Source organism: Genypterus blacodes, unplaced genomic scaffold (assembly GCF_046128005.1).
Source record: "Genypterus blacodes isolate CSIRO-AG114 ecotype Tasmania unplaced genomic scaffold, CSIRO-AGI_Gbla_v1 ptg000438l_1, whole genome shotgun sequence".
NCBI lineage: Eukaryota > Metazoa > Chordata > Actinopteri > Ophidiiformes > Ophidiidae > Genypterus > Genypterus blacodes.
In genome coordinates this window covers 4,874,045-4,891,197 of record NW_027467208.1, presented here as the reverse complement: position 1 = coordinate 4,891,197, position 17,153 = coordinate 4,874,045, and the positions used below count along the sequence as shown (strand labels likewise).

General features: G+C 48.1%; 2 protein-coding genes across 4 annotated transcripts; both read right to left on the bottom strand.

Moving 5' to 3' along the window:
• Positions 1-683: 683 nt before the first annotated feature.
• On the bottom strand, positions 684-3,573 carry c19h1orf216 (chromosome 19 C1orf216 homolog). 3 transcript variants are annotated; one of them, XM_076139045.1, is made up of 2 exons: positions 3,493-3,573; positions 684-2,153 (listed from the first exon to the last, which is right to left on the bottom strand). In XM_076139045.1, exon 2 carries the CDS (start codon positions 2,129-2,131, stop codon positions 1,076-1,078), a length of 1,056 nt encoding a protein of 351 aa, XP_075995160.1. In that variant the 5' UTR covers positions 2,132-2,153; positions 3,493-3,573; the 3' UTR covers positions 684-1,075. The 3 variants fall into 3 exon arrangements, with proteins under 3 accessions (XP_075995160.1, XP_075995159.1, XP_075995158.1); XM_076139044.1 differs by lacking the exon at positions 3,493-3,573 and adding an exon at positions 3,355-3,486; XM_076139043.1 differs by lacking the exon at positions 3,493-3,573 and adding an exon at positions 3,069-3,327.
• Positions 3,574-7,697: 4,124 nt separating this feature from the next.
• clspn (claspin) lies at positions 7,698-15,044 on the bottom strand. Its single transcript, XM_076139070.1, has 23 exons — positions 14,940-15,044; positions 14,219-14,643; positions 13,920-14,084; positions 13,759-13,830; positions 13,495-13,567; positions 13,265-13,367; positions 12,564-13,141; positions 12,273-12,461; positions 12,018-12,184; positions 11,725-11,918; positions 11,517-11,554; positions 11,210-11,403; positions 10,584-11,106; positions 10,390-10,441; positions 10,171-10,270; positions 9,963-10,087; positions 9,697-9,858; positions 9,480-9,601; positions 9,237-9,364; positions 8,994-9,108; positions 8,814-8,896; positions 8,555-8,716; positions 7,698-8,161 (listed from the first exon to the last, which is right to left on the bottom strand). Exons 1-23 carry the CDS (start codon positions 14,998-15,000, stop codon positions 8,039-8,041), a joined length of 3,954 nt encoding a protein of 1,317 aa, XP_075995185.1. The 5' UTR covers positions 15,001-15,044; the 3' UTR covers positions 7,698-8,038.
• Between the last annotated feature and the right edge of the window lie 2,109 nt (positions 15,045-17,153).

The following is a 17,153-nucleotide window of genomic DNA, read 5'->3' as shown; positions in this document are numbered from 1 at the left end:
AGCTTGGAGAACATAAACGGGATTTATAGGACCGGGGATTAGAACAAAACTTGCCTCGGGGTTTTGGCTTTCTTGCGCAACAACCGGACCCCGATGTCTGTTCACCGCAATGCCCGGATAGGAGCAGCAGGGCCCCGGGGCGCAGACTCACAGGCTCCCCCGGGGCGGCATGGGGGCTCCATGCGGCGGCGAGGACCCCGAGACCGGCTCAGCTCAGAGCGGAGATTATAGGGGTGGCAATAAGGCTGGCATCACACACACACACACACACACACACACACACACACACACACACACACTGATCACACACATACACGAGATATGCCCGCGGCTACATCCATGCGGCTATCACACTCCCTGCAGAACACACACTCTCCACCCCGTGTGATTAGAAGATACAAACCAACTTTGTTCGGCTGACAAAGAGACAATTGTTTGCTCAAAGGTCATTCGCCCAAAGGCAGAAATACACATTTTATGCAACTGTGTGTTTCAGATTAAAGCCTTTGTCCCGTATTTGCGCTGAGAGAGCTTTGATAAACAAGCACCTTAGAATTAAAGACTCTGATCTGCAATAAAGTAATGGGAAAAATAGATTATCCTCTGAGATTATTCATCATAGATAGGCTAAAACTGTTAATTTGAGGCAAACAATGCAAACAAAAACACACACCGCCGACATCTTCAGGTATAAGGTTCATTTATTTGTCTTTAAATTGCATTACAAACATATAATGATCAATATATACATTCTCATCTCAAAGTATAAACTATAATAATGATAATCTGATAATCTTACATATTTTCTGATAAATTCTGTGAGTTCTATACACAATCAACACACACACAAACAGTACACACACATAGAACATATCGGATACAAACATTATATTATATGAATCTCATGATGAACAGTGAATGGCTTTGCTTTGACCCTCATTTAGTCTATGTAATACGTTTATTTATGGTGATACCACGGGTTGAGCCACCAAACACGTTGTGGAATCAGAACAATCAGCAACGTCAATGCAAAATGTCCGAATGTGAGATCGTCTTATTCTGAACACAATGTCCTCTATGATTGGCTGACGCCGGCGGGGGCGGGCACAGTGGGGGCCATGGCGACGGCGGCTCCCATACGCAGCAGTTCCTTCCTTTGCGTGAGGATGACGTCAAAGCTGGACTGCAGGCGGTTCTGCTGCTCCTGGACGCGGCTCTGCAGGGTGCGGACCCATCGGATCAGCGCCAGGCGGCGGTACATGGTCACCTGAACCTGATGTTTCTCCATCTCCTGGGCCTTGAAGCGTTCGCGGTCCCGCAGGGTCCAGACCACGTCCATTAGTTCAGACGCTCCGCCGTCTGAGTCTGTGGACTGTTCGCCGCGGTCTCGATCTTCGGTCCCAGGCAGAGACTTCTGGCCGACGCTCCTCCGTCTTCCGGCTGGGTCTCTGGTGCCGGCGTTCCACTTCCTGGTCAGGTCTGTTTCCTCCTGGTTGGACCTTGGCTCTCCCACTCCAATGCGGTCCCAGCCTCCCATCAGCTGGGCGTCTCCTCCGCTCTCCATGTTGATGGAGGACATGCTGCCTCCAGAGTAGCTGAGGTCAGAGTCGGACTCGCTGTCTCCCCACTCATCATCATCATCGTCCAGGATGTCCTCCTGGTCCTCCGCTCCTCTGAAGCCCACACTGCCCTTCCTCCTCTGCATCCTCTCTCTCATCTCTCTCTGTTTTTCCTCATTATAAGCCATCATTATCATCTTCCTTCCATCTTCCTCTGCGATCCTCCCTTCCTCCGCTCCGTCGGGAGGAACTCGGCCGTATCCGTCGTCCCCGCTCTCGATTTCGGGCAGGGGTTCCAGGGTGCTCCAGCAGGGCAGGCGGGAACGGGGCGAGAGGATCCCGGCGGTGTGATGGAACCCAGAGGAGAGAGATGAGGTCGGGGGGTCACGACCAAACGGGCCCAGGTTACGGGGACGCACCGGATTCCGGTTCTCGTCTCCTCCGTTGCCGCTCATCATGGCGCTGTCGTCACCCTTGCCCGGCAGGAAGTTAAAGTTGCCGTCCTTCATGTCGGCGGTGCCTCCCTGACCTCTGTAGGCTGAGTTCAGGGGCTGGTCCTGATGTTGGAGCATCACTGACCTCGACTGAGCCTCCCTGGAAACAAACAGAGCAGAACAAAACATGCACTTAAAATTGAATACTGGCGATGTTTGCCTGTTTCAAGCAGAATTCTAGAAACTATACACACAACACACACATCAGAGTTCAGGCTTAGTGATTTGTAAGCATTTTCTTATCACATAAGTGGCCTGAAACTTGCTTGAAATGGTTGTATTGTTCATCCGACTCATGTGATTGATGGATGACACATGCTTTTTTCCAGAAACACACTGATATTCAAGACATCCAGAGTATTTACGACTTGAATTCACGGCCAGCTTCATCTTCTGAGTGTGTTGTCCTAGAAACTCAGCTGGTTAATTCAGTGCCATCAAGTTTAACAGGATAATATCACTCATATTATCTTGAAGATAGGGAATAGCAGTGATCAAATCCAAATTGTTAGTTGCTGAATGATGCAAATACGCCACTTAAACCACACAAACATCAGTTCAGAACAAAACTAAACACACACAGACACAGAGACACACAGGGTCACACTCTCTCTTGTTTATAATGTCTGTAACTACAGGCTGGTCTGCACACTCCTCTTCTATTAGCATCAAATATTTACATGTCTCCTCAGAATGGAAATTTCTCTAATCCTGACTTCGGGCTGCTGTCAATCAAACTACCACCCCCCCCTCCCTCCCCACGCGCGTCCACGTCCGGCGACCATAGAGTGTCGGGCGCGCGCATCTCAGGACATACGCTTGACGATCACGAGACGAGTGTTAATAGAACGCTCGTGCAAAATCAATGTTAAACGTCATTTAGGCAAAACAGCGTGTTTATAGCGCATTTAACACAATTAAATGTGTTTCTTTTATTTCCCATTGCATCAATATCAGCCGGATACATTAACCTGCTTATAATACGACAAATACGACAAAATAGGATGAATGTTACCATTTTGAACGATTATCGTCCGTTTTTCCACCGGAAACGATAGAAATCATGAAAAACGCGACAAATGCCGTTAAAGCAGCTGTGTAATATCTACCGCTTCGCAGAACAACCGTAGTAGGGTTAAAAGACACACAGGTCGTTCGGGTTTATAGGCGAATTCATCTACAAAATTCAAAGAAAAAGACGAATTTGTCGTAAACGGAAATAAAGAATAAAAGCAGGAAAATCGGGCCGTCATTTCATGTCCGTTGCGCATTATATAACGCAGTGATCCAGCGCCGCTCACCCCATATCACTGCCGCCTCCTCGCTACTCTTCCTCGGCTAAACACACAGCGCCCACCGCCTTTAATTCTACCAGCAGGAGGAATGATTCGGACTCGGACTCGGACGTGGATCTGTGAGGCCCCTCGTCTGGTTCTTACCTTTTTGCGGGTTTATGTTGTTACGGTTTACAGAAGCCGGACACTGCGCCCACCCAATTCCTCCCTCCTCTTCCTCCGACCCTCCTATGAGATGTTTATCTCCCCCCCCCGCCCTTCCTCCTCCTCCTCCTCCTCCTCCCATCCTCTCTCCCAGTCGGTCACTTCCTAAACTGGGCTGGAGCACCGTGAGAGGGGAAGCTGTGGAGAATGGAGCGTTACAAACAAGGAACATTATCTTTATCTTCTTGCATTCTTCATCATGCCACAATCTTTCTACAGCTACAGAGAAAATTCTAACCTGAAATATTTTAAAGGGCCAGTTCACCAAAACATATCTCTCCACGCTACATTTTTGCTGATATTCTTGGTTTTATTTGTCCATATTTTGAATGAATTTAGAATTAAACTCTATTTACCATCCCCACATAAAAAACTTCTGACTGAAAACAATCTGGAATTCGCCTATAACTGGGACATTGCCGAGCTACAATACAGCTACAAGTAGCTACATTATTTCAGTAGCTTGGCAGTGCTGCAGCTACTGTATCTTTCACAACACTCCAGGTTTCAAGTAATCCACAAGTAGCTCAGTAGCTTGACAAAAGCTACACAGCTACTTTTACTCACACTGAACTCTCAAACACAGGACTACATCAAATCAAATGCATTTGTATGGCCCCATATTACATACAATGTCTCAAAGGGCTTTATGGGCCCTCTGTAAACATTACCCAACATGCATCTCTTTCTGGTCAACTCGCTCAGCCTTATGGGAAATTCATCTATACAAAACTGTTCTTGAATTAGGAAGTAAAATGGCAGTTTTTTCTGGTTTATTTGCTTTGAGAATAGAACTAGAGAATAGCTTTGATGTAGTTACATAGCTATTGTAGCTTTGAAAGTAGCTTACTACTTAATTTGCTGTTCTAATGTTAAACAACGAGGAGAAACACCTTGTTCTTACTTTTTTTCTCTCTCTCTCTCTCTCTCTCTCTCTCTCTGGATTCCATCTTTATTTGTGGTTGCAAATCCATAAAGTTAGTATTTGAGGTTATAAAGATATCCACCATGTTACCCACGATGCAACACTGACAGGTAACACCATGACTTCATTGCGACGGCAGACTGTGGGATTTGATGCCATGTGATACTTCTTCAAACTGCTTTTATGGATTGTCTGTGTGAGATCTAAGGGTGTGGTTTCTCTGTGTGTGTGTGTGTATGCGCGAGTGTGCGTGTTGTGTTTTTGGGAGGTGTGTGTGCTATGGGGAGTCGACATCAGACAGACTTAACAAGTGTTCTCTCGCTCTCTCTCCGTCCTGCTTCATCCCCCTGACATGTCGTCGCTGGCGGCAGTAAGAGCTTACATCTCTCCCCTCGCCATCACCGCACACACACGCACACACACACACTCTTCCTCCTCCCTCCCTTTCTCCCCCCTTTCTCCTTCAACAACATCCCCATTCAAGTGCATCAGCTCCAGGCATCCTTTCCTCCCTCCTCTCTCCTCTCTCCTCTGCTTCCTCGCCCTCCCCATCGTTCACTAGTAGCCTAAACACATAAAAAATACATCAAACGCAGCCGTCTGCCCAAGGCTCCGTCACACACACACACACACACACAATCATCTCTCACTCTCTCACAAAAAAAACCTCTGGTTACAAAAGCCAACAGCAGAGGACACTGGTGGGACTGATAGAGACTGAGAGAGAGAGAGGGAGAGGGGTGGGGGGTCATCTGTGAGGACCCCCCTAGGGGAGGAAAGATCATTGCCATGCCAACCCTCCTCTCCTCTCCTCTCTCGCCACAAAGACTGAAAAAGGTGCACGGCTCACCTTGTGCATAATAAGACGTCGTTTGAATGGCGAGCGGCCCGCGAGCGCCGTGACCCACTTCCCTCTAGTTCAGCTGCACATCTGCTCCGGCGCTAGAACTCTGCTGTGACAGTGGGGGGTGAGGGGAGGGGAGGGTGGGGGGGTCCGGGGGCCACCCACGGGCTACATTCTAGCCGATAAGATTCACAGCGTCAGATATTGTAAAGAGAATACAAAAAGCTCCTGGACTTTTAAGCTCACAGTGTGTAGCAGAGTGTAAAATCAGGCAGGACGTGCTAAAGTGAAACACTAACCCAGCGACGGGTAGCTTTGCATCCGCCGGTACGTTTCTTATCTTAGGCCGAGATAGAAGCGGACACGGAGAAGCCGAGGCACGGGAGTGAGTGCATGCGTACAGACAGCAGCACAGCAGCTCACACCCTTGGGTGCTGCGGCTCATGTTTGTCTTGAATTATTCCACCCTCTGCCCTCTCTCTCACTCTCTCTCTCCTTCTCATCATCTAAATAAAGGCAGATCTATGTCCTCTAGATATTTAGCAGCAGGGCCCCGTGTGCCAAAACATGTAACCTTCCTCTTGCTTCCTTCCCAGTGTGGAGCGCGATGGTGAGTTCAGGGGTCTTTGGCTCTCTGTGCCGATCCCAGAACTGCCTTCTGGGGTTAAACAAAGTTGTGGAATTGAATTTAGGAAAGAGGCACAAAAGACGGACAAGCGCAACAAATAAATGCATGAAAGAGTAAAAAGACATCCCAGCTAGTAAAATTCATAATTTAGAGTCCCGATGTCCATTTTTGAGGGCGTAAATCTGCGATCTGAGAGAAAATGTAGAGATATTGTTTCTGAATGATTATGGCCCACCTGCCTGTGTGCCTGCAGTGAGACCGGGCTCTCCATGGGGGTCATTCCAGACCCCTTTTGGCACTGGGGCCCCTAATGAAGTGTAATGGGGCCTCCTGCGCCCATCCTAACCCCGGGACCTCCTCCTAATCACCGTGGCCACTAATGAGATGGGGAGAGAGAGAGAGGAGAGAGAGAGGAGAGGGCTCGTTAGAAGTCCTTTCCTATAATATAGACCCTATTATTAGCCACTTACCAAATCATTAGACTAAACTGCAATTATGAAGGTAAAGTGAGAAGAAGAGAAAGAAGAGTCCCAAAAGTGTGAAGATTGAGACGAGTCGAGGCACCGTGGCACGTTCAGGTGTGTGAGTGTTGTTCCTGTCTCGTTTTATCATTAACCAGGACAAATAAGTTATGCAACACCACTCTATACACTCCATCTGACCGCTCAGCTGCTTCTACTGTGTGTGTGTGTGTGTGTGTGTGTGTGTGTGTGTGTGTGTGTGTGTGTGTGTGTGTGTGTGTGTGTGTGTGTGTGTGTGTGTGTGTGTGTGTGTGTGTGTGTGTGTGTGTGTGTGTGAACTCTAAAAGCGCTGCACTGGTCAACACTTCAACTTCAGGTCATATTAATTCCCACCAGAAACATTTACTGGTTTTATATTTGGTCTTTGAACGCATCTAAGAATGTTTATCACTCTTCAATTTAAGGTCTCATCAGTTTGGATACTAATTAGCAGCTAAATTAAATTTCAAGACCTCCACGTCACACAGAGAACCTTTTTTAGATGCTTGTTGTTCTCATACTTACATCGTCATGAGAACAGGCTCTTCTTTCAGTCGCTCCTCCTTTGCTTTATGTATTAAACCTCTCCAGGCGTTTGTCATTTTTGTGATTCCTTCTATGATAAATTGTTGCAAACAGAACAGAGGTGAATAATTATGTAAAGAAACAAAGCGGCTATTCAAAGCTTTCAAAGTTGTGATTCCTTTATGTTTTAGAACTCGAGGCGGTGACTCTGATGTAAGAAACTACAGGTCAACCAATCATTATGCTAAATAAGAGGCACACAGATGTCTTTGATGCTCTTACAACCCTGTAACCTTGCTCTCCGTGTGATTAGACACAGACGAGTAACCACAGCGAAGTCTTAAAATACACTTTTATTTACAAACTAAACACATAAATCCTCATACAAATATCATCTGTCATCATTAAAACTCAAATTAAACCTATTTACAAGATAAAACACTTTAAAATGGACCAGCAGCCACAAAAAACAACAAGGTGACGAGACGAATGCCTGCGTTGGCAATAAAGGTTATTCAAATTAAAAGACACACACACACACACACACACACACACACACACACACACACACACACACACACACACACACACACACACACACACACACACACACACACACACACACACACACACACACACACACACACACACACACACACACACACACACACACACACACACACACACACACACACACACACACACACACACACACACACACACACACACACACACACACACACACACACACACACACACACACACACACACACACACACACACACACACACACACACACACACACACACACACACACCTCCCCCCCCCCGCTGGACAGCACCAGGTCAGGAAAAATATGTTCATGAGGTTCAAAATATTAAGATTCTTTAGTGGTGTCCCTCAGTTTGACCTCTGGTGATGTAAGTTGTGTAGTTGTTGAAATACTTGGATTCACACAGCAGACGGTGAACTGGAGAATCCTACTGTTCCAACACTGCTGGGTGAAAATGGTACATTCCTGGGCCGGCTGTAGTTTTATTATTCAGTCACTGTTCTGATGTTCCTCAGTTGCCCAGGAAGCTGAAGATGCTCTTGGGGGGGGTTTTTGTCTGGACTCCGGGGACGGTCGCCCCACGGAGCCTCTTGGCTGCTGGAGTCACAGCTCCTACCTGCCCCCTTTTCTTCATCTGAGGAAGACACACACACACACACACACACACACAGTTTAAGTTTTTTTGATGAGGGCTAAACTGAATAAAGCAGATTTTCTGATATCCTAACTGCTAGACTCCGTGATGAAGGCTGTTACTCAACACAGGTTTCAACCATGTGAATTTAACGGTCTCTCCTCAGATGTGTGGACTTTGGCTCCACCTAGTGGCACATTTGGTATGTAGCAGGCCTCAGAGTCAAATCACACACACACACATAACCTTCAATAAAGAGCCATCAGAACTGAAACAAGACTTAAACAAAACCTGATCAACTGATGTTCAACTCTTCTACTTTAGTCTTTAACTGCTCTGTCTTTTGTCTTGTGTCCAGGAGAGACATATTACAGAAGGATTCATTTTGCTCACCTGTTTCTTCGGAGCCTGTGAGGACGCCGTGTCCTTTTCAGGCGACAGCGTCTGAAAGAGGAAGCCGCGGGTGTTCCTGGGGGCCAGGGGGTTTCCCTCCGAGATGGAAGCCAACTTGCGGAGGAGCGACTGAGGCTGACTCAGGAGTGAACCTCTCTTCACCTGCTCCGTGTTAAAGGTCAGAAAGAGGGTTGGTGAATCAAAAGTGTACTAGAGTTACTGCTCCACATTCACAGTGTGTGTGGGGGTGTGTGTGTACCTGTAAAGGCTGTGAAGGTCTCTGGAAAGGATTGAGAGCGGCTGGTGCCTTCCTCTCAGGCTGCGGTGCCACAGGCGGCTCGGCTGTAAAAAATTTTAATATCATGAATTAGTATGGAGTGAAATCTCTGCAGACGCTTTGCTTGATGGTCTTCAGATTTGTGTTTTTCTGGGCACAAACCTTTCCTCTGCAGAGTTTTTGCCGTGAACTTCTTGGCCAGCCTCATGAACTGGCTGTCCTCCTCTCCTATCCGCTCGTCGTCCAGATCCTCTCCTTTCTTGGCTTTCTGCTCAGACTGCCGGAGGACAGGTGGAGATAAAAGCGTTACTTAGGTTGGAAAATAAAGATAAATGTCTTCTAGGACACTAGGACAGAAATTAGATTATTGGAATTAAATTCTCTATTGAAACCCTGTGAACTTACCTGTTCTCTGAGCCACTGCTCTCTCTCCAGCCTCTCCTTCCTCCTCTGGACCTCCGTCATGTCCACGTCGTCTTCCTCCCCCTCGTCCTCACCCTCCGCTCCGTTCCGGGCCAGGTCAAAGCCGTCGTCTTCGGGGACAAAAGAAAGACAAACTGAATACGAGTTGTTGGCTTGGCGAGCGCTCCTCCCACCTGCCGGCACACGGGGGGTAATAACTGTACCGCCCTGTGTAAATGTGCTTACCCATGTTTTTCCAGCGGAAGCGGCGAGCGCGCCCGGGGCCGTCTGAGTGCAGGTCACCGTCGGCTAGGTAACGCTCCTGGTAGAGCCTGAGGCGCCGCTTGTCATCGTCCATTATCTGCTTCCTGTAGGAGCGACGACAGAGCGGCCAGAGGGGTCATTCACGAGTTCAATCAGGCGACTCAGACGGGTTTCGGGCCGGTGTTGGACTTGGACTTACATGTGGATCTTGTTGACTTGATCCTGCAGCTCTTCGTCGGAGGGGAGCTCGTCCAGCAGCTCCTCTTCCTCGTACTCGCTGCCTCCGTCGCCGTCCTCGTCGTCGCTCCCCACGTCGCTGCCCGACAGCTCGGCCTCAGAGTCCACGTAGTCCGTGAGACGCCTGTGAGGGGATGGCAGATTTACATGAGCCATGTTGTCCATTTTCTTTATAAACCTTCTGTCCTCATTACATCATTTATGCATTGCTGGTTTGGTTTCACTTACAGCTTCTTCTTCTTCTTCTTCTTCATCATCCGTTGCGGCACGTACAAAGCCTGCATCTCCTCCTCTTCCACCTCATTGTTCTCCTCTTCCTCACCGTCTTCTTCCCCGTCTCCATCACTGTCCTCCTGCAGGCCATACGTCACTTCTGTAAGTCATCGTTTGCGCCACAAAGACGTTCCTGTACACAAACGTGCGGCTCAACACTTACCTGCTCACTTTGGCTCTCCACATCTGACAGAACCAGGAAGTCGCAGCCCTCCTCCTCCTCCTCCTCCTCCTCCTCTTCCTCCTCCTCCAGCTGCTTTTCACTTCATACGGAGAAAATCACAACAACAATTTAGTTTTGGGGGGATGCTTGGTCACCACATGAAGTAAGAAGTTGCATTTCTGTGCTGGTGCATTCAGCAGCTGTGTCGGGTCTTCATACCTGGGCTTTACTGGTGAAGCTGCAGCAGGCGTTGAATTGGAGAGAGACAGATCTTGTATGGGGAGACAGAAGAGAAATTAAATTTAACTTAAACAACATGCACACTAACTTTGAATCTGTGGTGAATTCTTCTTTTTAAACCAATGTGCCAGTGTTACTTTGGACATCAGGAAAGGCGGGACGTTCTCTCTTACCTGGACTGGGAAATTTGCCTGAACACATCCCAAGGAGCTGATCCATGGCACCCTCATCATCTTCACCTTCATCCTTCCCTTCCTCCATTTTGTCCGGCTCCTCTCCAGTAGCCTGTGTGGTCGGGAACATCCCCGAACACAAACCCAGCAACTCCTCCTCCTGCGTCGCCCGGAGACCGCCCGCCGCTTCCGTACTGCCGCCGGCGGAGACGCTCCTCGCCGTCCCGAAGGCGCCCGAGCACATGCCCAGGAGCTCCCCCATGTTGGCGTCCATGGCGTTTTCGTCCAGGTTGTCCAGGATCAGCTGCCTCTTGTGGGAGCGAGGCGCGGCGGTGCGCAGACCCACGTTGAGGAAGCCGTCTGAGTCGAGTAACTGGGAGTGTGTGTCTTCTTCCAGGGAGAAGCGACCTTGGGCCGCTCCGACCAGGGGGACGGAATCGGCGCCCGGGGACGGAGGCGCGTAAAGGTCCTGGGAGTCTTCAACAGGGAGGGACAGAGAGGGCTCGGAGAGTTTGCCTGAACTCTGATGGGACAGACAGATGGGACACGATGTAAACTCTGACATCCTGACGCAAACAAATACACTCTACACACACACGGCCGATGTTTGTATCCTACTATCTCACCTTAGAGGCGGAGCTGAGGAAGCTGGGCCTGAAGAAGCAGGGGGAGGGCGAGCGGAACATGGAGGAGCGGGACACGGCCCGTCCCGCCGCTCGCTGCTGGTCGGCGGGCTGGTAGGACGTGAGCATGGAGCCCACCAACTCAAAGCTGCTGTTGTGACTGTTGTCCTTTGTCAGGGACGAAGAGTCTTCCTCTTCTGGAGACAGCGAGGAAGCAATGAGAGCAGAAACACTGAGGTCAGCATTGTTCAGAAAGTGTATAAGTATATTAATTGATGTTAGTAACGGTTTGGTCGGTCACTGTGCTCACCCATCTTATTGCCGTCTCTCTGCCTCCTGACGCCGTCACTAAGAGAAGAAGGAGTGCAGTGAGACTTCACAGCCTTAAACATATGTGACCTAACACTAATGTGACCTACACTTGACACATTTTTACTTTGTCATCTTATTCAGAATGTTTCTACAGTCCCAGAGATCCAGTAAACATCTGGATCCATGCAGCTGGAACCCTAACGTACCCGGTGCGTGAGCTGGAGTTGCCATGGAACAGCATGAGCGTGCCGTCTGTGTGAAGGAGGTCGGGAGTGAGCGGTTGTCTGTTCAGCGCCACGGGAGACGGGCTTCTGATACTCTGGACCACGCTTCCCTCGTCCTCATCTCGCTGCTTCTGTTCTTCGTCGCTCTCGTTACCTCCCAGTAAGTCATCGACACACTGGAAGAAGAAGAAGAAACGTTCAAGTGAATCCAAACACTTCACCTCTCGATCACGCAGAATGCTTCAAAGCTACAAGGAACTAATTCCTCTTCTTACCTCTTCGGCCTCAGACTCATCCGTCATGTCTTCCTCCTCCTCTTCTTCTTCCTCCCCACATTCTTCATTGTCTAAGCGGTGCAGCTCGGCCTTGCGTACTCTCTCCTCCTGCCTCCGCTGGGCCATGGCCTGCTGGAGACGCTGCTTCAGCGTTAACAGCTTCTCTCCTTCAGAAAAAGAGACGGGGGAGATTTTAGTCACAGCAGGAAACAAAACAATTCAGGTTTCTGTTACATTGTCGACGTGGGTCTGTACCTGGTTTGGCGGCGGCGGGCTCCTCTGTCCCCTCTTTGACGGTGACTGTGAGGGACTCTGCACGCAGCTCTTCCTGGCCAGAGGGGGCGCTGTCTTTGCGAATGATGCTGAGCTGTATGGTGCGCTCTCCTTGGGGCCGCACCACCGGCTGGACATGGCGCAGGTAACGCTTCTTCAGTGCCTCCAAGCCTGATGGGACAAGAGAGAGAACACCGGGGCTCTGATGAGATTCAGATTCTTGATGTTTCTGTTTAATTATTCAACTCAGATCCATAAAGATTCACAACTCACCAGAGTTGAGCTGAGGCGGCTCCAGATGAACAAAGGCTCCGTCGTCGGCACACAGTTTGGCGACGGGTGGAGGGTTCAGTCCGAGCTCCCTCAATCTGGCTAATTTGTCCTTTTTGGCCTTGGTGGGAGGTTTTGCTGAGGGCTCCACAGCAGCCAGCCCAGCCCTGGCAGACTGAGCCCCAGCTTCAGCCTCTTCTTGCCGGTCTTTAGAATCCAGCAAAGCTCCGGTGTGGCTCATCTCCTGAGGCACGGCGGGGCTTTCTTCCTCAGAGTGAGAAGGCGCTTTGACTTCCATCGGGAGCGACTCTTGCATGCTCTCGGACAAGTAAAGCATCGGGCCCGAGTCCTGTTTGAGCTCCGGGCTCGTGGCGGTTTGGCCGGCCTGGCTGTGGCTCTCTTGCTGCGGCGACGAGGTGGCGGCGGGCTGAGGGATGGCCTGAATGGAGGCGGAGGAGAGATCCAGAGACGGAGAGGAGTCCTGCTCTGCAGACACCTGCTGGGGTGCGCTGGGGGGGTCGGTAGGAGGTGGAGGAGGTTCTGAGGGGGCCTCCAGCATCATGGCCGAATACTTTGTAGATCTGTAACGGAGGTCAGAGGCTTCATTAGCTTTCACTGAGGTCAAGTTCCTATTCTAAAAATCATATCTGGTTAGTTGTTCACAGTTTCTTCAATAGTATCTCTGATTATATGTTTGTCTTTACTTTAACAGGGCCATGGCCGGTCCCTCAGGTCGGGCTCTCCTCTTGAAGAACTGGTCGATGGTCTTGGGCTCGGGCAGATGGTAAGGGAGGCCAAGAGTCGATTCTGGGGAGACGGAGCATTTTCATATTTTAAAATAGAATACAATAGAAATGTTGGGGATTTATTGGAGAAAGGGACACAGGAGAGCGACGCATGTAAGACGACTAAGTGTGTTGCGTTGTGCGCTCACCTCTGATCAGCCTCTGAGACTCGCTGTGGAGTTGCTTCATCGCCTCTTTGCTGGCTCGAGCCGCTTTCCTCTCCTGAGGACAGGCACACACAAGTGGGGAATCATTCAATGAATTCTTCTTCTGTTTGCTCAATAATTTCAGAAATACAACAAGTGAGACAACCAGAAACACCTTCAGCAAATGTATTTAGTTATATTGCTCCTGTCCTGCTGTAATAACTGAAGTGTTTGCACAGTGCGACTCTGCAATGACAGTTTGCTCACCACGCGATGAGGTCTCTGTGAAGCCCCTTCATCTCCCTCCTCCTCCTCCTCCTCCCCATTCACAAACGGATCCTGGAACAATTAATAAAGATCAACACAAACATTCCAGTTACAAGATATAATTATATAAATATAACTGCCATACGACCGGTCATCTTTACCTTGTGTTTTTTCATCTTTTGTTTAACTGCAGCTCGAATGGCATCCAAAGACTCCTCCTCCTCCTGCTCTTCATCCTCATCATCATCACCCAGCCCATTGTCAAACAGGTCTGTGTCACCGAGGGGGCAGCCGCTGTCGTTCAGAGCCCGAGGCAGAGGAGTGTCCTGAGGAAGAGCGTACAGGTCAGTCTAGTCAGGAAGTAGACATAAAGTTCTCTCTCTTCTAATTTGGGAAAAGTTTGAGTCATATTATAAATATTAACATCTAACAAAATCAAAGAAGTCAGAGCTGCCCTCACCTCGTTCCTCTCAGTAAATTTCTCTTTCTTCTTCAGCTTTTCTACCGCTTTACTGTGCTTCTCCTTTTTCTCCTGACGCCTCTGGCTCTTCTCCCGCTTCCTCCGTTCTTTCACCGGTTTCACTTCCTTCTTCTTCACCTCCTCCCCCACCTTTCCATCTTCTTCACGCTCAGGCTCACTTGCGTCGCTGTCGACAGGAGCGCGGAATATCCTCTTGCTCTTTGCCGCTCCTTTCTCTTTCCTCTCATCCTTCTCTTCCGCCTCTCCTGTCTCCATCTCGTCTGCACTGGAGGCGGATAAGACCAGCGCTTCGGCCATACACGTGCCGTTCTCCCCGGCTGCCTCCTCTTCCTCACTGTCACTGTCTCTGAGGGCATTGCGGCGAGGCTTTCTGTGAACTGTTATGTCTTCATCATCATCAGAATCTGGAAAAACAAAATAAGCAATTAGACACAGGGGCAAAGTATTGTATCATGGGTACAAAATGCAGAAAATAAACACACAAACGGCTTTGCATTGAAATCTACAGGTTTCTGTTGTCGTTTGGCGAGAGTTTCAACAGTGATCTGACCTATTTAAGCTGTGAGGTTAAGTGTCTAAACCCCTTGAGTGGTTGTGAATGTATTTAAATTTGACGAACATTGTGTTGACGACCCCTCCATTTGCACAGCCACAGGGAGAGCTTGTTTGAGGTGGAGCTCGGGGTCTATTGTGGAGTTACCTGGCAGCTCGGCTCCATTGTTAGGCGCCTCGATCACCATCTCTTCTGCTGGAGAGCCCATTCCACTGTCCGAGTCGCTCTCAGCCACTCGAGCCAAAGCTGGGATTGCCTGGGGACAATAACAAGTAATAATAAGTTAATGCAGTAAAACCGTTAGACTTCTAAAGATACTAAAGGGTCAAGATGCTGTTCTGCTCAGGCAGGAACAAATATTTTTTTTATATTAAACGTTATTCACTTTTCACCCTGGTTCAAAGGCACAAACAGTGGAAAGCAGATCCATTGATGTTGCCCTTTAATTATAAAGTAGTAAACTAAAGTAGTAGTAGTAGACTGCTCTACTACTACTACTAGACTGCTACTACTACTACTACTACTACTACTACTACTACTACTACTACTACTAAGCAGAGAGGATATATGTTCCATTCGTCGATCAACTTGAAGCTCTTATATTCATACATATCAATACAACGCAGGAAAACTGATTTGAGGCGGATTGTTTGGGTTGCAAAAGCAAATGGCAGCAGAGTTACACTGGCGGCGCCTCGCAAACACCAAACAATGAACGAGCCATGCTAGCGAGCTATGTTTCTCCCCTTTGGGCTTTACTAAAACTGTGTAAATTCGACAAAAAACACAAAGACAATTAACTCTATATGGTCCTACGAACGTTCACAACATTCTTCAGTTATTTCTTTCAATTATTCGCTCAAAAACGCGGATACGAACAAGCGAACGAGCTAAAGTCAGTAGCTACCATCCAACCTAGCGAACTAGCTAACCGGCTAACGTTAACGATAATATAAACGAAATGGTAAATACACGCAAGGCTCTCGTTTCTCCAACATCAATTCTAGTAAATGCCCTTCGTTAAATAACAACAATGTTTAAAATAAGATATGCAACATCTGGCCGCATTTTACTCACCTGCTGTTGAGAAAGGACGAGGCTCATTCTTTGCGTCGGTTTATTTGCGCTGTATTGCAAAAGAGACCGACTGAGACAACGACTAATCAAATCCTCCGAGACTACGAGTACCAATTTGCCCGTGTGGCAAAACTATTTCACTCTTTTAAACTTCATTTAAAGAGTTGTTGGACGCTCTGTTTTTCTTCCTCCCGCCTGTTCTCCCAACACCGAATAAGGTTTTGAGCTTTCGCGCGCCGTGACAGCTGGCTCAACTCGTCGTCACCGAGGTGTCAATCGTTGTCGTCTCACCCTCTCATTGGTCAGTCTTGGCCATCGGTATCCGCCTATCCTGACGTCAAAGCTTTGTAGAACTATGTTTAAGGCACCGGGGTCTTTTGAGTGGGCGGTGTCAAAAAGGCTTCTTTGACCAAATCACAGTCCTCACGATCTTTTTTAATTTGATCTATTTTGTATTATTTTGATCTTTATGTTCTTACTCTGTTTTTACTGAGGGTTACTGCCCTACTTGTTTGACACAATACACTTTATTTACCTATGATTTGCCATAGTAAAAATCTGCAAAAAATAATAGCACATTTGGATGTCCAGGTAATGTAATCAGTGAGAATCACTCACCTGCTGGCAAACAAAGGATATTGTAAACCTTAACTGCCCCTTTCGGTGTTTGCAGAGGGTGTGACATGGTTTAACGTTGCACTATATGAGCTTACCTGATCACCTCTGTCAAAAGCATACACACATGCCAATGTTTACTTTGTGAAATATAATGACCATATTGTATGAAAGCATGCAGTTGCCTCTGTGGGCTGCATGCACACAGAAGCTTGTGACCGAGGTCTGTGAATTAGTGTGTATTGTGTTGACGTATGATGAACAGTGATAGTGAAAATGATTCCACAGCCATCATATGTAAAAATCAGCTCCTTATTCTCATTTCATGGCCTATGTTTGCTGCATCCTGTGTTGACAACATCTTGATACTTAATTACTATGTGCATACAGTAAATGGAATGTTCTGTTGCTGATATTATTTGACATATCCTCATAATGATGTAGATTTTACCACCGACTGTCACCTACTGTTGTTATAAAGACATTTTCATTTGTGAGAGTCAACATTCCTGAATCATAATGTTTATGTTTATGTTCTGTAAATGATACAATTGTTATTGCTGTATCAATGCATCCTGGTAAGACTTTCTCCAGAAACTGAAGCCATTGAAGAAGTTTCACCTGCAAGTGCAGTGCCAGCCAAATTACGCATGCGCAGACAAAGCAGCA

Excerpts from the sequence above, each read along its gene's own strand:
- c19h1orf216 (XM_076139043.1), bottom strand. The coding sequence starts at position 3,118 with ATGATTTCTATCGTTTCCGGTGGAAAAACGGACGATAATCGTTCAAAA. Across the intron at positions 2,154-3,068 it reads GACGATAATCGTTCAAAATG|GGAGGCTCAGTCGAGGTCAG; the intron begins GTAACATTCATC and ends GTTTGTTTCCAG.
- clspn (XM_076139070.1), bottom strand. The coding sequence starts at position 15,000 with ATGGGCTCTCCAGCAGAAGAGATGGTGATCGAGGCGCCTAACAATGGA. Across the intron at positions 9,602-9,696 it reads CAAGTCAACAAGATCCACAT|GAAGCAGATAATGGACGATG; the intron begins GTAAGTCCAAGT and ends TCGCTCCTACAG. Across the intron at positions 8,162-8,554 it reads CACAGGCTCCGAAGAAACAG|ATGAAGAAAAGGGGGCAGGT; the intron begins GTGAGCAAAATG and ends TGTCTTCCTCAG.